The 23,318-nt window shown below is 39.6% G+C and overlaps 1 protein-coding gene across 1 annotated transcript; it reads left to right on the top strand.

Annotated features, from left to right (window-relative positions):
* Window positions 1–4,765: 4,765 nt before the first annotated feature.
* serinc4 (serine incorporator 4) lies at window positions 4,766–22,515 on the top strand (the record flags this gene model as incomplete). Its single annotated transcript, XM_083901197.1, has 11 exons — window positions 4,766–4,894; window positions 9,073–9,240; window positions 9,723–9,901; window positions 11,515–11,594; window positions 11,837–11,930; window positions 14,258–14,469; window positions 15,567–15,662; window positions 19,526–19,652; window positions 19,803–19,915; window positions 21,825–21,978; window positions 22,308–22,515. The coding sequence occupies 11 exons, from the start codon at window positions 4,766–4,768 to the stop codon at window positions 22,513–22,515; spliced, it is 1,560 nt and encodes a 519-aa protein (XP_083757323.1).
* Between the last annotated feature and the right edge of the window lie 803 nt (window positions 22,516–23,318).

Consider the following 23,318-nt stretch of genomic DNA (forward strand, 5'->3'; position numbering starts at 1 on the left):
GCTGAGGCTAGCAGTCTTTTTCTCCCAGAAGTTACAAAAATAAACTGTACAAAAATAACAAACTGGTGTTTTTTGTGGTTTTTCAAAATAGAAACTTTAAAGGTGCCATATGTATGAATGTGGCCAAAAACGTTTACTACATTCAAATTCAAAATACAAAGGTCTTTTAGGTTTTGTTTTCTAACGTAACTGGCAACCTGTGGGTTGCTCGGCAGCTGAGACTCTACTGACTGCAATGATTGGTAGGAGGCAGTAGGTAGCGCCACATGCCAAAACATGATTTAAAAACATAAAATAAAAACTGCAAAATAATTTTTTTAATGCAAACATTTTGGTTGTACTGTTGTTGGTGGTGAGTTCAGTGTCTCTGTGACATATTATAAGGATTTTATGGCCAGTTGATTTAGATTTATTACATAATGCACCTTAAAAAAAAATAATTAGAAGATTTTATTTTTTTTCAAAAATATATTTTTTGAAATTTATGAATCGATTCAGAATCGTGGATGATTATAATCGCGATTCCTATGTGAATCAATTTTTTCCCCCACCCCTAGAAAATAGCGTACAGCTCCCAACTCCCAAGACAAACTATTAAAAAGAAAAGCTCCAGATTAATTATGAATGGATAATTTTTGTGTCCTTTTTGCTAAACAAGTACTGGATTCCGACCAGCCGTTATTGCGCAAGCCTATTGAAACCATAGGTTGAGCGCTTTCACTCGAATGGCGATTTGCATCCACTAGTTTTCTTTTGTTTGTTCCATTTGGCACTTCCTCCTCTCTCACACAGCAGCAGCAATTATCTTTAGAGTGAAAGGGGCCCCCAGGAATGCCAGGCCATGGCGGCCTGAGCCACTCAGAGCAACGCGTGTATATCACAGTAGCTTGTAGTATACACACACACACACACACACACACACACACACACACACACACACACACACACACACACACACACACACACACACACACACACACACACACACACACACACACACACACACACACACACCACACGCACGCACGCAAACAAGCATTAATGTTGGAGGGAATGAATGAAAGTGAGATTGAACAACATGTTCTCTTAATTATAAATATGTTACCAAATACATATAAGCATATCTAATTATACAAAGATATTCATTGTACAAACTTGAAAATGCAAGCTTAGCTGATCTAAACCACTTCTTTATAACAGTCGTCATGAGTTTATTCATGAATCTAACAACATCTGGTGATTTGATAATTAACATATTACTTGCTTTAAATACAAACAGTTCTTTAACAGCTGGTTCAACCTCATGATGGACAGGACTGACTGACACTGTCCTCTCTTAAACCAGAGGTTATGTTTGATAATTTAAAAAGGCCAATGCTCTGACAATCCTTCTTGCTTTATAAAAATAAAGATTTATAGGGAACATGCTCCTTTGTTTAAACTGTTGTTTTCCGATTGGATTCGTGAAAGCTCGGTTGCAACATCCGGTTTTGTGAGTACAAATGAATAGACGGTGTGTGTTTTAGTCTGTGTTCCTTTGGTTCCATGTGTTCTTGGTTGTGTCCTGTGCTACTGCTGCTGCTGCTGCTGCTGATGCCATCATCAGTCCCATAATCCTACAACTGTTGCTCCAGAAATGAGAGTCACAGTTCACTGGGTGTGTGTGAGTCGAAGCCTCTTAGTTGAGTCTGAGCCAAGCTAACCTTTGACGTTTAACTCTTATTAAACCTCAGCTCCTAGAAAGTGACTCTGGACAGACTCTGGTTAGACTCTGGTTCTTCTGAGGAATCACAGTAAAGACTTTGGCAGAGTCTGTTTTTCCCCAATATTCTTTTTAAAGGAAGCCCAAGGAAGTCCTTATCTCTCCATTCATCAGTATTGAACCACTTTACTGCAACATGAATATCTGTTGTCATTTACAAAAACTATTCTCATCAATAAAATCAGGAATTTTTGTGAAAATCAGATCGATAACTAACTAGAACAGATGTTTTGCCAATTCTTAGAACAAGCATGGGTTTCCGTTCGAGGGATTATTTGAGCAGTATTAAGATATTACATGTTCACATCAGGCATAGATGTGCAAAGTGTGCAAAGTTTATGGTTCTTCAGAATGTAGTTGATTTTGGAAAGTAAAGTAATCCAACAGTTGTATGGTAAAGTGTGTGTGTGTGTGTGTGTACACTATGTATTGTTTTTTTATTCTTTACTTTTAGTATGATATATTCTTAAAGGTGCCATATGTAAGAATGTGGCCAAAAACGGTTACTACATTCAAATTCAAAATACAGAGGTCTTTTAGGTTTCGTTTTCTGACGTAACTGGCAACCCGTGGTTGCTCGGCAGCTGAGACTCTACTGACTGCAATGATTGGTAGGCGGCGGTAGGTGGCGCCACATGCCAAAACATGATTTCAAAATATAAACAAGATTTGCAGTCTGCAAAATATATTTTTTAATGCAAATATTTAGGCTGTACTGTTGTTGTTGTTGGTGAGTTCAGTTTCTTATATGAACATTATTCCTGAGTCTCTGTGACATATTAGGAGGATTTTATGGCCAGTTGCTTTAGATTTATTACATAATGCACCTTTAATTTAATTCGTCTTGGATTTTCTTTCTTCTCTTCTCTTATTCTTGATCGGGTAGTGGCACCGAGAAATTTAAATTTTATCGCTGAGATAAACAATAAAGCCATTAAATCCCTTAAACATGCAATGTAGAGCTCCCAGCTGGTCCTTTACCATGTAATCTGTGTATCTTTTTATATATATATATATATTTCCTTGTGGGACACTGTGTATTATCAGGTGAGATGAAGTACAGGAGCAAATCACAACAGTTTGCCTGCAGACCCTCTGGCTCTGTCGCAGCGTCTAAACTGCAGGCTGCAGCTAACCCAATCCCAGCAGATGAAGGTCATCCTGACTGAAAGGAGGGCTAAACAATGGCGGGATTATCGGGACACTCCACTCCACCCTGCACAACAACCCAAATCTTATCAGACGCTCTCCTCCTGCGATCGGTGCCTTTTAAACAACTAACAACAAATACATCACTTTATATTTATCTTTGCTGCTGTGCAAAACAGACACATCTGTATCACTTGGCACCCTCAACTGAAAACGTATATCCTTTAACAAATTGCATAGTTTATATCCAGCTTTTTCTTTATTCTGAACAACATTCAGAGCCGGCCTAAGCGAATCAGATCACCAGGGGGCCCCCAGTAGTAGTGTGTGGAGAAATCTTCTTTTTTTTTTTTACTTTAACATATTAAAGAAATCTAGATATAGTTAGATAACTAAAAAGTGTTTATCTTAAGTTACTTGGTTTTAGTTTGTAGTTGAAGATTTTCTTATTTACTGCATATTTGCACATGTTTTTTAAGTGTTAAAATCAAGTTCAGTGTCACTGCACTTCATGCTTCACTTTGAAAACAAAAGAGAATACACTTTTGTGATTCCACTGCCCTCTAAGGTTAAAAAAGGAGTGACACTGGATTGGTTTAAATTGGTTTAAATAACACAACTATAATGAATTAATTGAAGGCCCCATAAAGGCTTGGGCCGGCACTGACAACATTCAACATGGCTTTCCAGAAAAATAGAGCTATTAATTAAGTAACACTTATTATGAAATGATTGGTTTTAGCTTCTCCCATGACTGTCAGAGGGAAGGCAGGAACTTATTAATCAATGTATTAAATATGTGATGAGACCAAACAATAATACTAATAAAACTCTTCTATTCCATTTGTGCGACTGTTCGATTGTGCACAAACAATAAGAATTACTCACTAAGTTTAAGGTAAATGTGAAGGTTGAATGAGGCGATAATACATCATTACAAATGCCAGCTGCAACCATTGCCTTGAAAACAAAAATAAATACAAATGAGACGCACAAACCTAAATAGTTAGATGACTGCAACAGGTCAAAAAAATAAATACATAATGACATTGTTAAACCCACACTTCTGCTAATGCACCCTGCCTCTGTGGATTCCATCTGAGTCAGCCGCCGCACTTTTAGTGCGTCTGGGTTGTAATACAGCCATGATAACTTGTCAGGATTATGGACATGGCCTGTTTCTGTGAGTGACGCACAGACTCTGTCTCTGAGGGGAGACCTGGAGTGCTTCACTAATGCAACAGGAGGCCATTAAGTGACAGGCAGCATAATCCCCCCCAAAAAATGACATTATGGGTAATTATTATTGAAACAGAAGAATCGCATCGTACTGTGGGGTTTGAACAGCGATGGGGGAAGGGAAGGAGGAGACAGATGGGACTTACATGGTCCCTGTCGACCTCCTCCTCCTCCTCCTCCTCCTCCTCCTCCTCCCCTCACAGACTCTCTGCCTAATCTGACTGGGTTGGACAGGGGGAGGATGGGGGAGGGCACCGGGCATTCTCTACCACCTCTCCCTCTTTTCTGGCAGCACCCACCACAGCCACGGAGCCAAAGCACACAGGATATGGGCAAAAAAAGAACTTATTCCCTGTGAGGCTGGACTGAGGGTAGCTGAGCTAGAGCTCATGCTGAGGTTGTCGGCTGTAGGGAGCCCATTCGGACTAGATTTGCTGCTAATCCAGCATAAGGAGAGAGCGGGGACAACCTGCTGGATTGAGCATCGGGGCTTTACTTTTTATTTTGTGTTTTCCAACAGGCCTGTTAGATGATAAATGTTGTGTTACGGCCTCTTTGAGGATATGAGGATGCCATCTTTGCAGGCCATCTGAGAAAACTCTGTGCTGGAAGTCCATGGCCAAATGTGGAGCTGTGGCAGTGGAGGAGAAGCAATTTAGAGGCAATTTAGGCACAATGTCGGCCACTCAGGGGATGAACCGCAGTGGCATCTACAACTACTTCCTCAACATGGTGGCCTATCAGGTGAGAGTGGATGAACAGCAGCACAGCAGGCAGGGACTGCAGCTGGAGCTTTTTTTTCCCAATGTCAGCTTAGTCCTGATTTTAAATGATTATATTTTAACTCTGGAGATTAATTTAGAGCATTTGCAATAGCACAGTTAGACTTAATCACGCTGAACCTTTCATCATGAAGACAACATAGTTAAGTGCTTAAGTATTATTAGAAAAGTATAACCTGCTACAGAATGGTGTCTGTAAGTGATCATAACATACATGCACCTGCAAGTCTCGAGCAGATGGTGTAAGGTACAAGATATTATGCACTCAAGACGTTTAAACCACAAATAAGTTCTTTGGTGCACAAACTTTCTGACGATATTCCACTACAGATGAAGGCTGATTTCTGTCGTCATAATGTTAACTACGGAAACACACAGTCTAAATTAGCAGGCCTGCTAACCAAAGTTACCAGCATATAATACATGTGGATTTGCCATTTATCATTCTCAGATATGTGTAAATGAATGCTGTTTTAATATGTTGAAATGACTGGCTGAACAATATATGACCGTCCATCATAGTGTACTGAAGGAAGATGAAGCAGAAATGTCTGTTTCATGCAGAAATGTGTTCAATGTGCTCATCTTATAGTTCTGATATAACTGATAGCACCATCAACAGGGGCCCTCACACATACTGAGGGGTCAGAATGTGTGGTGCACTTTGGTGCATGTGGCCATAAGTTAAATATGGAGTTTGTAAAGGTAGACTACTTGTGAGATACTGCCAAGTCATTCATTTATTGTATTAAAGTGTGTAATAACCTAGATTCTGATGTATAACAGAAATCCATTTTGGATCAATAACACTGAACAGACCCCTGCCCACTGGTTCTGATTGATGATGCCAACCATTAAACGTGCATCATAAAGATACTGAACATACTGTGGCTTTATTTTATTGTCCTGTAATTGTATGAAAGAACCAGCCACTGCAGGAGTTAGTAAATGTTGCTCCAACAGACCAACCCTGGCCTTTTTGGTCAGTCCACCACTTTGATTGCGATCGAGACATATCATGAATAATCTCCATGGCTGTCTGCAGTATTCAACGTCGAACAGGAAATGTGGGATTTAGCTTTTTGATTATTTTTGCTTGCCTATAGAGCACCTGTCTGATCAGCTGTTGTCATGCATAGCTCACCTGACCAGGTGACTCCTGGTCCCATGTACTCTTTCTGGAACAAAGCATAAAAAATAGTTTTATTATTATGAATTATCTTAAAAACAACCACTTATGTACACATACATTTTATCACTTAACATTTTATGAAAACGAAATATGAATGCACAGAGCTGCTGCTGTTTATGATGAAAGTTAAATCTGGACCATTAGGGCATTACGAATGTGATTCATGCAGGATTAGCTCTCAGATTAGCTGCCTGGATACTTGGGAACACGCAGGGAGTTCTACAATCATCTCTAAACAAACAGCCGGCATGTGTCCTCTCTCCTCTCTCCCCCTCTGTGCATAGCAAATGAATATTTGACCCTCCCTTGAACATTGTACCATTTTCCGAAGTTGTACAATGTTTCGATTAGGGCTCAGTCGTTTGGATCTTAAATCTGAGGATGCCCTGCTCAGCAATTATTCCTTCACACAGCAGGAGAGTGTAGCAGTTTCCCACGTTACACACGTCAGACAGATCAAGTGAGTTTTATACCACTGTAAAAGACTGTAATTGTCTTACGGTCTTTTTAAGTTGTTATGCACAAGGAAACTAATCCACTGATCTCATATCTCAAAATCTTACAGAAGAAAGTGAAAAAAAAATACAGTTTCCAGCCCTTTCAATGATCCCACTCCAAAATACTAAATATGGGTTCATCCGTGGGTCAGGCCCCATCCTCCCACAAGATTTTATGAAATCACTTCAGTAGTTTTTAAGCAATCATGCATGACAAAACACACAGACAGCAGATTTCATAGATGGAGGTAACAACAGGGAACATGAAAGGAACAAATCAAAAATGTCTCGGGTGTATTTACACCTGTATTTAGTCAGGAGCTATCTGATTGCTATCCAATTGCAATCTGATCACAGAAAACTAATTTTAATGCCAGGTGTAAAGGGAACCTAGAAGACAGAAAAATGACAAAGTAAAACAAACATAACTTATCCTAAATCACTTAAAATGATTAGTATGGTCTATGAATTAAAATGTTTTAATGTGTGACTGTATTATCAGCATAGAGACACATAACGTTAAAGCTACAGAAGTAACAAAAAAAAGTGAACATTTATGAATAAATAGCAATGGGTTCCTTCTATGTAGTGTGGATTTTTCTTATAAGAAAACAGTGTTCCATACACATTCCACAGATGGAGACAAAATGTGCATGAACTGTCCCTTTAATCATTTTGGTACAGGATCAAATCATTTTCCAGCCACTGTAACACGAAACGCTCTGTTTCTATTCAGTTCTCCCTTCAGCGAGAAGATGGATAAGCTCCTCTCTGTATTATCCATCAGATTATAACCTGCATTTCAGAATCCACTGCAACAGCATTCTGAAAACACATTCATCAAAGAGTACAGTGTGGGACAGGGCAACACGATTGTTTAAAGTGAGGATTTCACAGATATTGAAAATCATCACAAGTTCTTGCAGCTTCATGTGAACCTGATAATGCAGACAAGATTGTAATTTGCTGATGTGCACGCAGGTTTTCCCTTCTTAAGATTTGGTTCAGGGTCAGTGATGACTGGTTTTATTATCCAGTTGTCACCATGGCCCAATTGTTTTTACAGAATCAGAACCGGCTACATGATCCTAGACCCATGAGAATAATCTGCCACTGACGTCCATTACATTCAACACATCTGATGCTCTGACCCCAAAAAGGACTTCCAGCTGTTTGATTAGTCTGGAATTAAATACATGTACAGTTTATACTGAGTCTATCTGAGTCATTTGTCAATGAGCAGATTAGTATTTCTCTGTATTTTTTTTCTATGAAAAAACCCCACACATTTTTATATACAGATTTGCAGTCAAATGAGTAAAGGACAGGTTATGGATGCATGTTATAATTGCAATACAAGTATTATTATTAATAATAAACTAATATTTTTAGTTAAATACTTCGCAGAAGTCTCAAATTTGAGAGCAACGAATGAACACCACCCCCTGCACTGGTGCTCCTGAAGGTGAATAAACAACAAATGTTGTAAAATGCCCCAATTCTTTCATAATGGAAGAGCAAGAATAAAGACGTTATTATCCCGATGTCACATGTGATTTTCAACTGCATCATCTTTCATTTTTTTAAAACCTTGTTCAGCTGTGATGGCTTTATTTATGCAGAAAATGACTTTGGTAGAAGCTGAAGTCTTAAAGGGTCCAGGTACTAAAGTATAATCCGTTTTTCTCACAAAACCAAAAAACCATAAACAGAAAAACTGCTGTTTGCGTCAAAATACGGAATAACGTAAAAAAAAAAAAACTAAAACAAAATAACGGCCCAACTTTGTTTTTTGCAAATTCCTTTTTCCGTTTTTTCGTGACAGACCGGAAGCGGAAGTGAAGTGTAACAAACTTCAAAATAAAAGTAGCGTGCCAACTTATTTTGCCACTTTTGTTTTGGTTTAAAACAAAAAAAAGAAAAGGAGGTTGTTGCCGTATTTCCGTTTTTTGGTTTTGTCAGAAAAACGGATTATACGTTAGTACCCGTACCTTAAAGTATATGTACTTAAGTATCAAAAGTAATTTCTCAGTGATAGGGTAAATTGTCTTTCAACTAGAAGGTTGTGAGTTTGAATCCTGGCTCTGTCAGTCTATATGTGTCCTTGAGCAAGACACTTAACCCCATATTGCAGCGTGTGAATGGGTATGAAAGATGTGTGAATGGGTGAATGACAAAACTCACTATAGCTTTAGCCATTCACACATCTCTTTTAAAGCAGCTCATCAAGCTCTATATAAATACAGACTATCGGTAGTAACGAGTAACAAAGACATTTAGAGGAAATGTAGTGGAGTGAAAGTAAAATTTGCTAGAAATATAAATAACAAAGACAAGAACAGATACGAATGTTGTATGTATATTCACAATAACAACACTGTTTCTATGTCACACTACTAATAAATGTTTGATTGTTTGGATGCTGAGCTGCCTCCGTTTCCCCCTCTTCAGATATGCTGCTGCTGTGGACCAGCTCCTTGCTCCCTCTGCTGTGCCTTCTGTCCTCCAGTCAAATCGTCCACCAGCACGCGGGTCATGTACACCCTCTTCCACATCATGAGCTGCGCCGTCTCCTGCCTCATGCTGTCCCGCACCGTCTCTGAGCTAGTCAGGGAAAACGTGAGCACGGAATCTTTTGTTCATCTTTGTCATTTCATCTCATTTTAGTTTGTGAATTAAATGGAAATTCAAATTTGGTCTCTTATCCCAAGTTAGCACACATTCAATGCAGCTTTTGGGGTTAAATTGACCTCAAATTAAAATTTCCAGTTAAAAATGATTCTTTAATCTCCATTCTCCAAATTAGGGAGTAAAACACAGGTCTCAGTGGTTGTATGGGATTGATTTTTTACATTCTTGAAAAACAGCAAAACCAGTGTCAGCTGGTGCTTAAATCTCACCTTTGACCTTGACTGTAAATTTGGCTTCAATTGCCACGATTCATAAGGATCATTAAACATTTTCCAAAGGTTTCTATACGATTATCTACTGTTGATTTCTATTTTTTGTCAGACCACCTCTGCATCTTCAGACATAAAGATTCACAAAGTCATGCACTGGTTGAAAACGTGTGTGTGTGTTTGTGTGCGTGTGTTTTCCAGGTGCCTTTCTTCAACATGGTGTGTGACCAGGCACACGGCGGAGGCCACTGTGAGATGCTCGTGGGCTACTCGGCTGTTTACAGAGTCTGCTTTGGCACGTCCTGTTTCTACCTGATGATGGCGATCTTCCTCATAGATGTGAAGTCCAGTCAGGACTTTAGAGCGCTCGTACACAACGGGTCAGTCAGTGCTGCAGACTTTACTACATCGAACAGCACCCTGGCTGTTACGGATTTCATAGTTTTTTGTTTTTTTTGGTAATCATCAAAGGGGTGAGGGTGGATGCTTATAGCTTGAGGTTGGAAGTCAGGAGACGCCAGGAGAGTTACTGAAAAATTGACTTATCTGCTACTTGTGTGTCGCCCCCAACCAAAAGCTCAGTCACTGAATCTAAGCAGGTCTCAAAATATCATCAGGTTTTCCTGCTCCAGGATCAGCTTATTTCTCATAGTCTTGTTTCCACACAGAAATGTCTTTCAGGTCACTTCTTATTCTCCAGAATATTTCCTCATTACTCTGTGCTCGCTTGCTCACAGCACTTTAATCAGATAGTGTACCATTTGTACCTGAACACAGCATAATAATCATGACTCAAATTCAAACCTGACATCATAATATTATCTGTTAAGACATTTTATTTTGAAGGCAGGTCTGGTATTTAGTGAAGGCATACAGGGCAGAGTATTTAAGTATTTAAGAAGAGAATATAAACTTTAAATTCCTAAATCTACAACACACAATACTTAATCAAAGACTGAATGAGAATAAACTCATATTAATCCTTTTCCTACATTAACTAAATCTAAAAAAAATGATAGGAAAGACCCAGATGAGAATTTTTAAAAAATTCTAATTTGAAAACACCTTTTCAATCTATTTGAGCAAAGGTAAAGAAGGAGAAGATTCCTCCTCTCTCTGCTCACCTCACCTGGCCTCACTGAGTCTATTTAAAGCTGTTGGTTGTCACACTTTCCACTGTAGCGCACTCAGTGATGCATTAGGATTAGGATTTGACCGACTGGATTGTTTATAAATCTAATCACAGGAGTCTAATCAGGGCCAAAGGCGAAAGCTTCCAGGGTCTTGGCAAAAGTTGCATCTGCCAGTGGTCTGTGACCCAGTGCCTTTCTGCTCCACAGAGTGGACATATGGATGTCACACAGGGACATGTGCATGTATATGGAAGACTGTTTGGAGGGAGGTTGAGATAACATTTGTTTTAATAAGTAGATTAATTTTAAAGGCACAAGACAATATAATATAAAGGTAATAAAGTACTAAAATATTCACGACTAAAGACAATTAGGAATTTTCTTTGTTTCTTTCTTATTGTAGTCTGATGGACTCAGTACCAAATGTTATCATTGCATCACTATTTACTGAATATAGACACATTTCCAAAATGTTCTTTGAAGGTGCATTATGTAATAAATCTAAAGCAACTGGCCATAAAACCGTCCTAATATGTCACTGAACTCACCAACAACAGTACAGCTAAATTATTTGCATTAAAAAATATTTTGCAGACTGCAAATCATGTTTATGTTTTGAAATCTTTTGGCATGTGGCGCCACCTACCGCCGTCTACCAATCATTGCAGTCAGTAGAGTCTCAGCTGCCGAGCAACCACGGGTTGCCAGTTCCGTCAGAAAATGAAACCAAAAAGACCTCGGTATTTTGAATTTGAATGTAGTAACCGTGTTTGGCCACATTCTTACATATGGCACCTTTAATGTCTCACCCTTTGAAATGAACTAACCCCGTGTGTTGTCTCTCTCTGTGCTTTCTACAGCTTCTGGTTCTTAAAGTTCATCACTCTGCTCGGAATGTGCACCGCTGCCTTCTTCATTCCAACAGAGTCCTTTCTGCACGGTGAGAGCTGGAGCAGAGGCAGTTTGACTTACTGGGAATTAAAAGGATTTGTTTTGCGTACGGCTCTCTGCTTCAGCTAGAGGGCAGCAGAGACTATGTCTCCAAAGCCACTTGCAGTTGGCCATTCTAAGTCCACGATTTGACTGTAAATCTAACAATACATGTGATGGTGATACATTCCTGATATCAGAGCAGATTTATAACTCACAGCTCGTCTTCTCCACCCTGTTGCCTCCTCACAGCTTGGCATTATGTTGGTGTGGTGGGAGGATTTGCCTTCATCCTCATCCAACTCATCCTCATCACAGCGTTTGCACACACCTGGAACAAGAACTGGTGAGTGAGTGTCATCATAGGGGAAAAAAATAAATGTATACTTAGAACTGTAGTATTATTTAGTTGGCAGAAGACTGTGGGGGGATGCAACCTTTATCTTTAGTGTATGTTTCATTCATCTGTGGATATCCTCAAGGCCAAAAAAAGGGTTTAACCTTTGACCTTAGACCACCAAAGCCTAATCAGGACATCCCTGAATCCAAGTGTACATTTTTGCCAGAGATATAATGACATTCCAAACATTAGTTCTTATAATGTCTGCATGATATTGACCTCAAATTGTACTCCGTTCATTCATGAGGCCAAGTAAACATTTCTACAAAAGTACAACACACACACACAGGTTTTTGCAGCTATTCTTCAAAGAACACTGCATTGACTTCCATTCATTTGGAAAGCCTAAACAAAGTGTTATCGCTAACCAGTTCATGCCTAACTTTAACCATAACCTTAACCTTAACCCTAATCTTACCTAATCTCAATTCAAATCTTGCCCATAAACTGAAGCAGTTCCTCAGAAATTAGTCCTCCATGAGGACTACTGGTCCTGACGAGATCAGTGTTTATGCCAGGAAAGGGCTTAAAGAGGTAACAAATACACGTGTGTGTACACACACACACACACACACACACACTTACTATACACATATTGTATACAGACTGCAGCCTGGCTCATATGTCCTCACTGCTCACCGGTGATGATTGATTTCCCTTCTCTCCGACAGTGCTCTGTAAATCATAAGAACCTCGTGCACTTCAACTTCCAACATCTGTACACAGACAGGCTGACAGACAGAGGCCCTGCTGTGATCTTTTAACGTGTTCTTTCAAAATCATTTTGATGGGTCAGTGACTTGTAGTGAATCTCTGTCTTCGCACTGCCGAGGTTTGGAGCAGGTAGACACTGTGAAAAGTGTGTGACTGAACAATATTCAGAGACTTAAATGTACAAAAAACGTCAAAAATCAGCTTTAAGTTTTTGTATTCCTTTTTCATTATTGTTTTTGATGGGTTTTTTCCAGTAAGAAACACATTTGTGTTTCATTAAAATAGCTGCTGATTATTTTTTTCTTTTGATCAACTCAATAAGTTGTCAATACCAGAGCAGCAGCTGTTTGATGACCTCTTTATTTTTTTGGTTTATTCTGTCTTTTGTATTTAAATGCTTAATATTCTTTTCTAGGTTTTTATTTTTTGATCTCTTGTTCTACCTCAGTTTAAGCTACCATGTCCTGAATCATTTAGCCCTCTCGACAGCCTGCTCGTCCCAGACAAGATGTTATTTACCGAGTTGGCTGTGGCTCTTTCTCTCTCTCCCTCACACACACACACACACGTCTGAACGCTGCTGTGATACGGCAGAGTTTTTAGTTATAACAGCTAAGAGGATTTATTAATTCAAGGCAAACACGCAGAATCAAACCAAATCCTCTTAATTCGTTTACAGCATTTTGGGCTTTTCGTTAGTCTCCTTTTAAAACTACAATGTGTTTTTAGGTCAGAAGAAGATTTTACATTCCCCATGCTGCTGAGAAGGTTCAATAATGTGGTAAATTATTTCCCATAAAGAAGAAAGCAGTGTTTTCTGTGTTTTATCCTCCGACTGACCTACTGACTTTACCTCAATCCTGACTACACTCTTAGAAATAAGGGTTCCAAAAGGGTCTTTCTACAAGGGCTGAGGTTCTTCCTGGAACCATTTGCTTCTGAAAAACCCTTTGGTAACACTAATGGTTCCAGTAAGAACCATTTTGATCCAGAGAATCCTTTAAAACCCCTTTCCTGAATAAAGGCTTTTAACCCTAGAACACCATTGCCAGGTGGTTTTCACCCGAGCAAATAAATGTATGTGATTCTCATGAAAACCAAGTTTTCATCTTCATTATTTATTGTTTTAGAAATTTTTTGTTCCCAAATTCCTCATTTTCCAGTAATTTTGGAGCATTTGTATATGGTCCCCTCATGATGCTTTTCTTTCATTTTGTCAGACATGACACAGTAAAAGAATTTTAGAAAGAAATTTGTCTTGTATTGTCATATTTTGATATATTTTGATGACAAGTACTTTTGATTGGGTGTATTTATTATCTCGGGTAAAAATCACCCAGCGTTAGTGATGGTGTTGAGCGATAGTGTTCTAGGGTTTAAAGGGTTCTTGGTGGAACCTTCCAAAAGGGTTTCAGGTAGAACCTTTATAAAAATGTTCTACCTGGAGCCAAAAAGGGTTCTCCTATGAGGACAAGCCGAAGAACCTTATATGGTTCTACTTAGCACTTTTAGTGTATGATCTATAATAATTACAAATGCCTTCTGGATGCTGTTCTCAGGTTAACTGGTGCGGCAGAAAACAAACGCTGGTACCTGGCCGTGATGTGCGCCACACTCTTCTTCTACACCATCGCCACCATGGCCTTCACCTTCATGTACAAGTACTACACGCATCCCATCACCTGCCAATTCAACAAGGCTCTGCTGTGGATTAACCTGGGACTCTGCGGCCTCATGTCCTTCATTGCCGTCACGCCGTGCGTGAAGCAGAGTGAGTCGATAACAAACGCTGTCACGACTGTTCCAGCATTGCAATAACACTTTGTCTATCTCCAGCTATTCAAACATCCTCCAGATGAAACTGCTGCTGCAGATAATAATTATATGTAAGCCAATCACATCTGTTTCTCCCTTTAAAAAAACAAAAAAAACAAAAAAACTTTAAAAAGTTATACTGTTTTGTCTGCACATGTCTGGGTTTTATGTTACAACTGGTAGCAGAGGTGAGAAGCCACTGAGTACATATACTCAGATATAAGACATGGCATTTGTTCGGGTGGCTCATGAGGCCCACGGGCCGACAGTTTGACACCTCTGCTTTACACAGTTCATGTGAAGCAGACATCTTACCAGGTACACTCTTAGGAATAAAAGTGCTAAGGAGAACCATATAAGGTTCTTCGGCTTGTCCTCATAGGAGAACCCTTTTTGGCTACAAGTAGAACCTGTAAAGCCTATAAAGGTTCCAACTGGAACCCATTTGGAGGGTTCCACCAAGAAACCCTTGAAAACCCTTTATTCAGGGAAAGGGTTTTTCAGAAGCAAATGGTTCCAGGTAGAACCTCAGCCCTTGTAGAAGGACCCTTTTGGAACCCTTATTTCTAACAGTGTAGGTATCACTTAAGACTACAAAGAATGAAAGAATGGCAGACAACATGCAGCTCAGAAAAACATTAAATAAGTGGCAACCTTTCATTCCATATTTCTGCCTGATAGAATACTGAAGTGTTGTATTAACAGTTCAAGAGGTTTCTTATTAGCCTGTACTATTTGGTAGGCATGTATTTGGACTTTGTTTATTTGTCTTTGGTTTTTAGCATGTCTTCCCTTCAGTAAAACTGGTTGAATGAAAGCAAATTCAGGAATCTGGTCTCAGATATCAGGGGAACAAGGCGAGAGCAAACTAACTGACAAAAGAAACTGAGGTGCATGGAGGTGAAATACACAAGGGAAACAGAAATAATTGGCTGCTCAATTTCAGAAGCTTCAGAGACATTTGATTTTAAGTTCCTACAAATCAATCAATGGCAGTGGTTGTGGTTGTTGTTAGAGCCTGTGTTCATAGTCTTCTTCTCTTTGTTATTGTAGAGCAACCACGGTCAGGTCTCCTTCAAGCCTCCATCATCAGCTGTTATGTCATGTACCTCACTTTCTCTGCTTTGTCCAGCCGCCCGCCAGAGAAAGGTATGTCCACCTTCTAGTACAGCAGCCACACACACAATGTTGTTTGTCTCAAAAATGAGCCTCCCTATGACTGACACATTAGTGCAGTGGCCTTTCAGAGGCTCCGGTCTTATCTAGGGTTTACATCTTAATGGCACACATGCAATTATAGATGCACACACACACACACACATACAGGGATGAGATGTGCTCTGACATGCTGCCTGCTGAGCTGGTGGCCTGTGGTGAGGGCCGACTGACGGATATTTGTTTCACATTCCTCATGGATCCATTGACAACATAATAACACAGGAACACAGCCCCGGCACCTTCATTACTAATGTGCACGGCTCTTCCTGTCAACAGATAAAGTGTGGGGGCAGATCTGCGGGTAAAAAAAAGTTGCTTCTAAGGAAAGGTGAAGGAATGATAAAAAATTAAGGGAAACAGCACACCTAATTCATTTGTAACGGACCATGGAGCCCTTCACGGCTTGTCTTTGGTCAATATATACTTGCGTGATCAACATAGTTTATATAGAATTTTACTTCCAACTCAATGGCAGACATTTTTTGTAGAGATGTAAAAAAAAAAAACGTATGACAAGTCTATTAAAATGAATCAGTTGTTGGCACTTTGAGAGCTTTTCTCAATAGTTGTAATGATGCCTGTCTGAGCCATAATCCCCACTCACATCTGCATATTATATATAACTACACTAAATAGTCTACTCAAAGTGTATGCCCAGAATCTCCACAGGTGTATACTGTGTGTGTGTGTGTGTGTGTGTGTGTGTGTGTGTGTGTGTGTGTGTGTGTGTGTGTGTGTGTGTGTGTGTGTGTGTGTGTGTGTGTGTGGGTGTGTGTGTGTGTACAGTAAATGTATGTTAGAGTCCTGGGGCAGCACAGGACATTGTAGCAACTTGTTGAGAAAATATGCACTCAGAGTCTGCTATAAAAACATCTTTTCAACCAAGACTGTATAACACACATACACGCAGGTTTGTGCAGCTATTCTTGTTTGGACTCTGTATTTAGACAGGTTTAACCAAAACCTTAACCTTAGATTTGCATCTTACCTCTAAGACATGAGGCACACCTTGATGATCAACACCACAATCTATTAATTCAGCCATAACCTACACCTAAAGAACATTACCTTTGGAAACAGGTTCACCAAGTTAGCCGCAAAGTAGTAGCATGCTAATGCAAAATAAATATGTGCTTGCATATTGGTGAATGGACACCTCGTCGTTTCAGTATAACACCATGTTCTGCGGTGAACTGTGTCAAAAAATGTCTCACCCACCATGAGGACAGCCTCTTCACTCCCACCTCCACGCTCCAGACAGCGCAGCTGCTGCTGATGAGCCGATGCCTGCCTTATGTAGCATGATAAATCAGCGAAAATTAAAATTCCTCCAAAAAAAATTGAAAATCAAGGATGCATATCATTGGGCCATGCTCAACCCATATCCAAAATCTTAGGGCAATCAAACGGTCAGCGAGATATGCCTGTCACAGATACACACACTTGCTTTATAGATAGACAGAAGATACATAGCTAGATGAGCTGCACAAACTTGTGTGTGTGTGTCTTTGTTCCTAACCTGTCCCCAGAAGGCTTATTCTATGACCTTACTGTGACACGGACAGATTGAAATCTTTTTTGAAATCATCAGATTGAAATAATGTAATAATAATGACAGATTGAATGTGTGTCAAATAAACCATTGGACAGACAGACTTTCCTTGCATCTATAGGTAGACTAGTGTAATATAATGCCTTCTTTCTTCAGTGATATCTCTCATGTTTATTATTCAAATGACGTCAAAGTCTTCACTGCACATACTGCTGCCTGTAATAATTCACCTGCCAAGTTTGAAGCCTGTCAAGCAACCCGCTGCACAGATTAACAGACAGTCGTTCGTTCTTCATGCTTTTGCAATGACGTCGACTTAACATTTGCGCCAGTAAAGCATCTTGAAATTGAAACATTCAATTGAGAGAGATAAGAGATGTTCCTGGGAGGGAGAATTAGTCTAATGAGCGAGTGAGAAGGTAACAAAAGATTAAGAAATCTCCTTTACTTGATGCCTCTTCACCTAAACAACATGTCTGTGTGGAAGTTCAAACGTGTGCACATGCATGTGCATGTGTGAGCATACAGTGCATAATTTGTGAGTGCTGTAAAGTATGTGTTCATCCCACAAAGTGTCCAGGAGGTGAATCTATAAGAGACATTTTCAGGAGGGAAACGATCAGCGGAGGCTCATTTTTACAAGAAAGAAAGGAATTTCCTAAGACATGAAACAAAGGGGAAAAGAAAATATGACACTACAACACATTTTCCCTACAGTGCTGGCACCAGTCCGAGTCAATGACAAAAGCAGTAATTAATTTTGTTGAAATTTGTAAATTACAATTGTTATATGTTATATGTCTCAATTTGCAAAACACAGTAACAAACACACACAGTGTAGGTGTTCAGTGTTAACTGTGCAGTATTTGAGACAGTCCATATATATATACAGTCCATATATAACATCTGAGTGAGTTTGTCCGATAAGGTACAGGTGTCAGAGTGACCAGCACCTCACACACAGTAACATGGGGAAAAAACACAAGGGATAAAAGTGAGACACAAAAACAAGGAAGCAGTATGAAAACCAAAGAACAACCCACTTTGTACTGGAAAATCACAAATAAATAATGGTAGGCAGGGTTCCACTTAGCTGGTTCACGGGTACATGAACTGAACAGAGCCATTGTTAATGTTACTAGAAATACTTGTGCTTTTCCTGCTAAAACATGTCCATCCAGACTATGATATCATATTGCTTTTAAAGGGATAGGTCAGACTTTTTGAGGAGTAGTGGTTGTAGTAGGCGGTCTACCGAACGTGCCGCTGTATCTGTGAACCAGACTTTGACTCACTTTTACTGATAACATGTCTGCCAACACTAAATGGACAGAGACAGGTTTTCACCTGTTAACAATATACATCCATACATCCTCTACTGCTTTATCCTCCACATGAAGGTCGCGGGTGGTTCTGTGCCAATCTCAAGCTCAAATAGGGCGATAGGCAGGGTCACAACCTGGACAGTTCACCAGTCCAATCCAGTGTCCAATTTACCTAATCCCAATATCTGCAATGTCTTTAGACTGTGGGAAACCGGAAAAAACCCATTACACCAAAACATGTGGCCCACAAAAATAGACTCAGCTTATAAAATAAAAATAGAAAATGCATATGCCTGCGATACCTTGTGTTTACCCCATTAGACAGCCTTTTCTGACGGGAAAATAAAGTTTAAACACCAAAGTCCATATAAAAAAAATCTGCATTTTTAGCTTGGGACACAGGAGCTTCTGTTACTGCTGCCTCTATTGGTAAATTTGTGTCAGATTGGTTAATCTGAAGAGATGATTTCAAACACCAAAGTCACAAAATAGCTGTGGATCAAAAACTCCTGTATTTGGTGCAGGTAAAGAGTCGTTGTGTCAATGTGTAAAAAGTTGTCCAATGGGGAGAAAAGGTGAACACATTTGAAAGATATTGTAGATTTAAGATGGATAATGATTATTTTATTAGATGAGCTTTTGTTAAGAGGCTAAACTCAGTTTTTCCTTCTGTGTCTGTCAGTGAAAAAGGGTGTCAATGTTCCAGGCTGGTTCATGAAGATGGAGACACACTCAGAACCATGCTTCGCAAAGTCAGCGTTGACTAATGCGTCAATATCTTATACAACCACAATGTGAAATTGTCCCTAACATACTCAGATTGTCTTTAACATAGATAAGAGCTGCCTGTAAAAAAACCCACAGATGACAGTGTCTCAGTATAACAGAACCTGTCCTGCTGTGTTCCTCTGTGTTAGTGGTGTACCAGGGCATGAACATGACCGTCTGTTACCCCAGTGTGGGACATGATGGCATCCAGAACGAAGGCAACGCGGTCGCCATCATCGGAGCTGCCATCATGTATTGCTGTGTCCTGTTTGCATGGTGAGTCAAACTGAGAACTATAACTATATATATATATATGGTTTTTTTTTATTACTTATTAATGTAAGAGTATGCAAGACTTGAAAAGATCCAAACACAAATAAAATGTTCATAACTTGAACTCAAACTCAAAATCAAATGTTCCCACAGTAATGAAGCTTCCTACCTGGCGGAGGTCTTTGGTCCATTTTGGATGATTAAGGTCTACCGTTACGAGTTCCAGAAAGCCACCTGCTGCTTCTGCTGCCCTAAGGAAGAGGAAGGTTAGTACAGGTTTTATGTTGTTATAATATTATTTTGTCCTCCTTGCATTCTGTTTTCAAACCAATAGAATAAGTCGGAAACATTTAGTTTTGTTATAAATTACAAATTCAAGAGACCAAGTTTCCAGTTCTGACTACTTCAAGTTTTCTAAAAATCTGTTTTAACTTTGTCTGGAGAGCTGTTGCAGAAGTACGCTGCAATTCCACACGGTTCATGTGACCACAGAAATCAAAGTACTGCAACTCTTTTCTACTGAACGTGTCATAGTACTTTCATAGTACTGCATAAAAGCAACTTTTTACAGTGTAAAGGTTACTGCTTCCAGGCATTGAGTCCATAAAACAGTGGTGTCAAACTCATTTTCACTGAGGGCCACATCAGCATAACGGTTACCCTCAAAGGACCAGATGTAACTTTCATACAGATTAAATATAACTAAATATAACCAAATATAATGTAAAATGAAGGTAACTACTCTGTAACATATTGCTAAATAACTTTCTGTATTTATTACTTATTCAATTTCACTCGTTGCATCATGCATATACAATGATACACTGCGATCTAGTGGCGGGATGCCGTCACTTTGCGGGTAACGCAATCGGCATGCATTGTGGGAAATGTAGTTTATGGTCAACGCACGCCCTCAAAGCAGCATAGCACAGATTTTTGAGACCAATTAATCGCGGGCCACATCTGGCAAAAAGCAAGTCTCAGTGAGCAAAAGAAGGATTAGGGATTTATTCTTTACAGTACAGGTAGATGTACAGAACGGGTGGTGTGTATATATATATATATATATATATATATATATATATATATATATATATAATATAATATAATTAGGCATGCAGGACTCATGGTCAGGAACAGAAGACTGAAATGGTTTACCAGGAAGGAGACGAAGCAGGTGAATCAGAGGCAGACATGCAGGGTAGTGCTGGAAAGGCTTGGATGGCAAACAAAAAAACAATCTGGCAAAGGAGTGACTGTGGAGCTGTGCTGGGCTGATTGCAGGGAATGAGGAGCAGGTGTGTTCACAGGTGTGCTGAGTTGAGCCTGATGAGGTGGGCGTGGCTGGCAGGTGAAGTGACGCAGAGGTGGAAAGAATGGAAAAGTACTGAGTGGGAGCAGGGTGACTGAACTGTGACACAGTAGAAGCATGAATAAAAACCTTTTGACATTATTCCTATAGTGGGAGCTGAAGAAGATTTTTCAGTTATGGTAATGCATGATAAGGAACGTAAAGGCTAACAAAATACAAACACTGTGCAACATCATTTAAAAAAAAAAAACATTGACGTGGCTGACATTCACAACTATCTACGCTAATGCTAATCGAAATGTAAACAATTTGCGTTGTGCCTAATGAGGCTGCACAGTGTTTGTGCTATTTTAGCCCTACGCTAATGCTAATTGTAGCCTCGCTAGCTTACATTTGAAAACAGTTTCGCCATGTTAGCCCAGCAGCCTCTTCACTCACACCTCCCTGCTCCAGACAGCGCAGCTGCTGATGCCTGGTCACAACAGCTAGCTGCACTAATGCTAATCAAAAATTAAAAAAATGTGCGTCGTGCCGAATGAGGTTGCACAGTGTTTGTATTATGTTAGCCCTACGCTAATGCTAATCGTAGTCTCGCTAGCTTACCTTTGGAAACAGGTGCTTACAAACATATATAAGTAGCATACAAGCCCTTTATTAGTAATTATGAAGCACATATGCAGATCTCATTCTACATAACCTTATTCTACCTCTATTACGACATGAATTAAGATTTTTCCTACATAAGGTGCTTAATATTTACCAACAAAGGGCTAGTATGCTACTTATATGCATGTTAGTAAGCACCTATTTAATGGTAAATATGTGTAACACCAACAACTCACCAACAATTTTGTGTTTCCCAGTTGAAGAGGAGTTTGTGATCGACGACGACAGCAAAGGTTGTCAGAAGGTCATTCACAACGAGACCCAGCGAGTGGCGTACAGCTACTTCTTCTTCCACTTTGTTTTCTTCTTGGCCTCACTGTATGTGATGATGACCCTCACTAACTGGTTCAGGTTAGTTCACGACACCAAGATTGTTCTCATACATATTTTGTCATTTTTAAATTATTGAGGACACAGAAAACATGCATGGCAACAAAAAAAAGTGAAAAATTGAAGTGGGAAAGCTCTGCACAAGTTTGATGGAACAATAAAAATGGGGAAATTAATTGAAGGTGTAATTAAACATTTTGATGCACAATAAGAACGAGTTCTACATGTTAAACTTAATTTGACTAGACAGCGCTCAGTAACCTTCATCAACACTAAACTAAGGGTCGTTTTCTGTATCCACACCCATTCATTCAACATATGACTGATCGCTCTGTGTTATGCTCATGCAGCTATGAGTCTGCAGTGTTGGAGACCACTTTCACCCACGGCAGCTGGTCTACCTTCTTGGTGAAGATGTCGTCCTGCTGGGCCTGCGTCATCCTCTACCTGTGGCTGCTGCTGGGCCCTCTGTGCAGCTGTCAGTCTGAATCCAGACCTCGGCGCTCGCGGATCAAACGGCGCTCAGCCTCCTCGCGCCACGTCACTGTCAGTGTCTGACATCCTCTGTGAAACGGACACAAGGACTCAAATCCTCCTCATCACGCCCTGCAGGGGGCAGCTCTTAAGAAACAGAGGGGGGTTAAAGACTCACTGTGCTGTGAGAAGGACTGCTTTCCAAAAGCTTGGTGCCCTGTTGCTACTTGAAGAACTGATGTCACAGGCTCAACAACATGAACGTAAAATCACTAATGAGGACATGTTCATGGTTTGGGAACAACTTAACAGTATTGCCAAAGGGATGTGAAGGAGTGAAGTTTCACTCTGTAAATGTGCGAATTACAGTCAAGTCAGAGTAGAGACAAATTGTACAGTTTCATTTTAGTATTCATTTAAAATTCGAACATATTTAGACATTTTAAGTTACAACAGAGAGACTAATTATAGATATTTGTTTGAACTGACGTCTGTTTTAGTTTTTTCCAACTCGTTAAAATACCCCAATGATCTTACATTCAATGATTTTCCTTCAGTGTTTGAACCAAAAGCATGATCAAAGTATAAAGCTTACAAATGATTAACATTTTTTGGGAAATACACTGCATCTAAAGAGGAATTATTTCATTTTATTTACCCCATAAAACCACAGCTTAAAGGTGCATTATGTAATAAATCTAAAGCAACTGGCCATAAAATCCTCCTAATATGTCACAGAGACTCAGGAATAATGTTCATATAACAAACTGAACTCACCAACAACAACAGTACAGACAAAATATTTGCACTAAAAAAAATATTTTGCAGACTGCAAATCATGTTTATGTTTTGAAATCATGTTTTGGCATGTGGCGCCACCTACCGCC

Source organism: Microchirus variegatus (genome assembly GCF_963457635.1).
Source record: "Microchirus variegatus genome assembly, chromosome: 14".
In the NCBI taxonomy this organism is placed as follows: Eukaryota; Metazoa; Chordata; class Actinopteri; order Pleuronectiformes; family Soleidae; genus Microchirus; species Microchirus variegatus.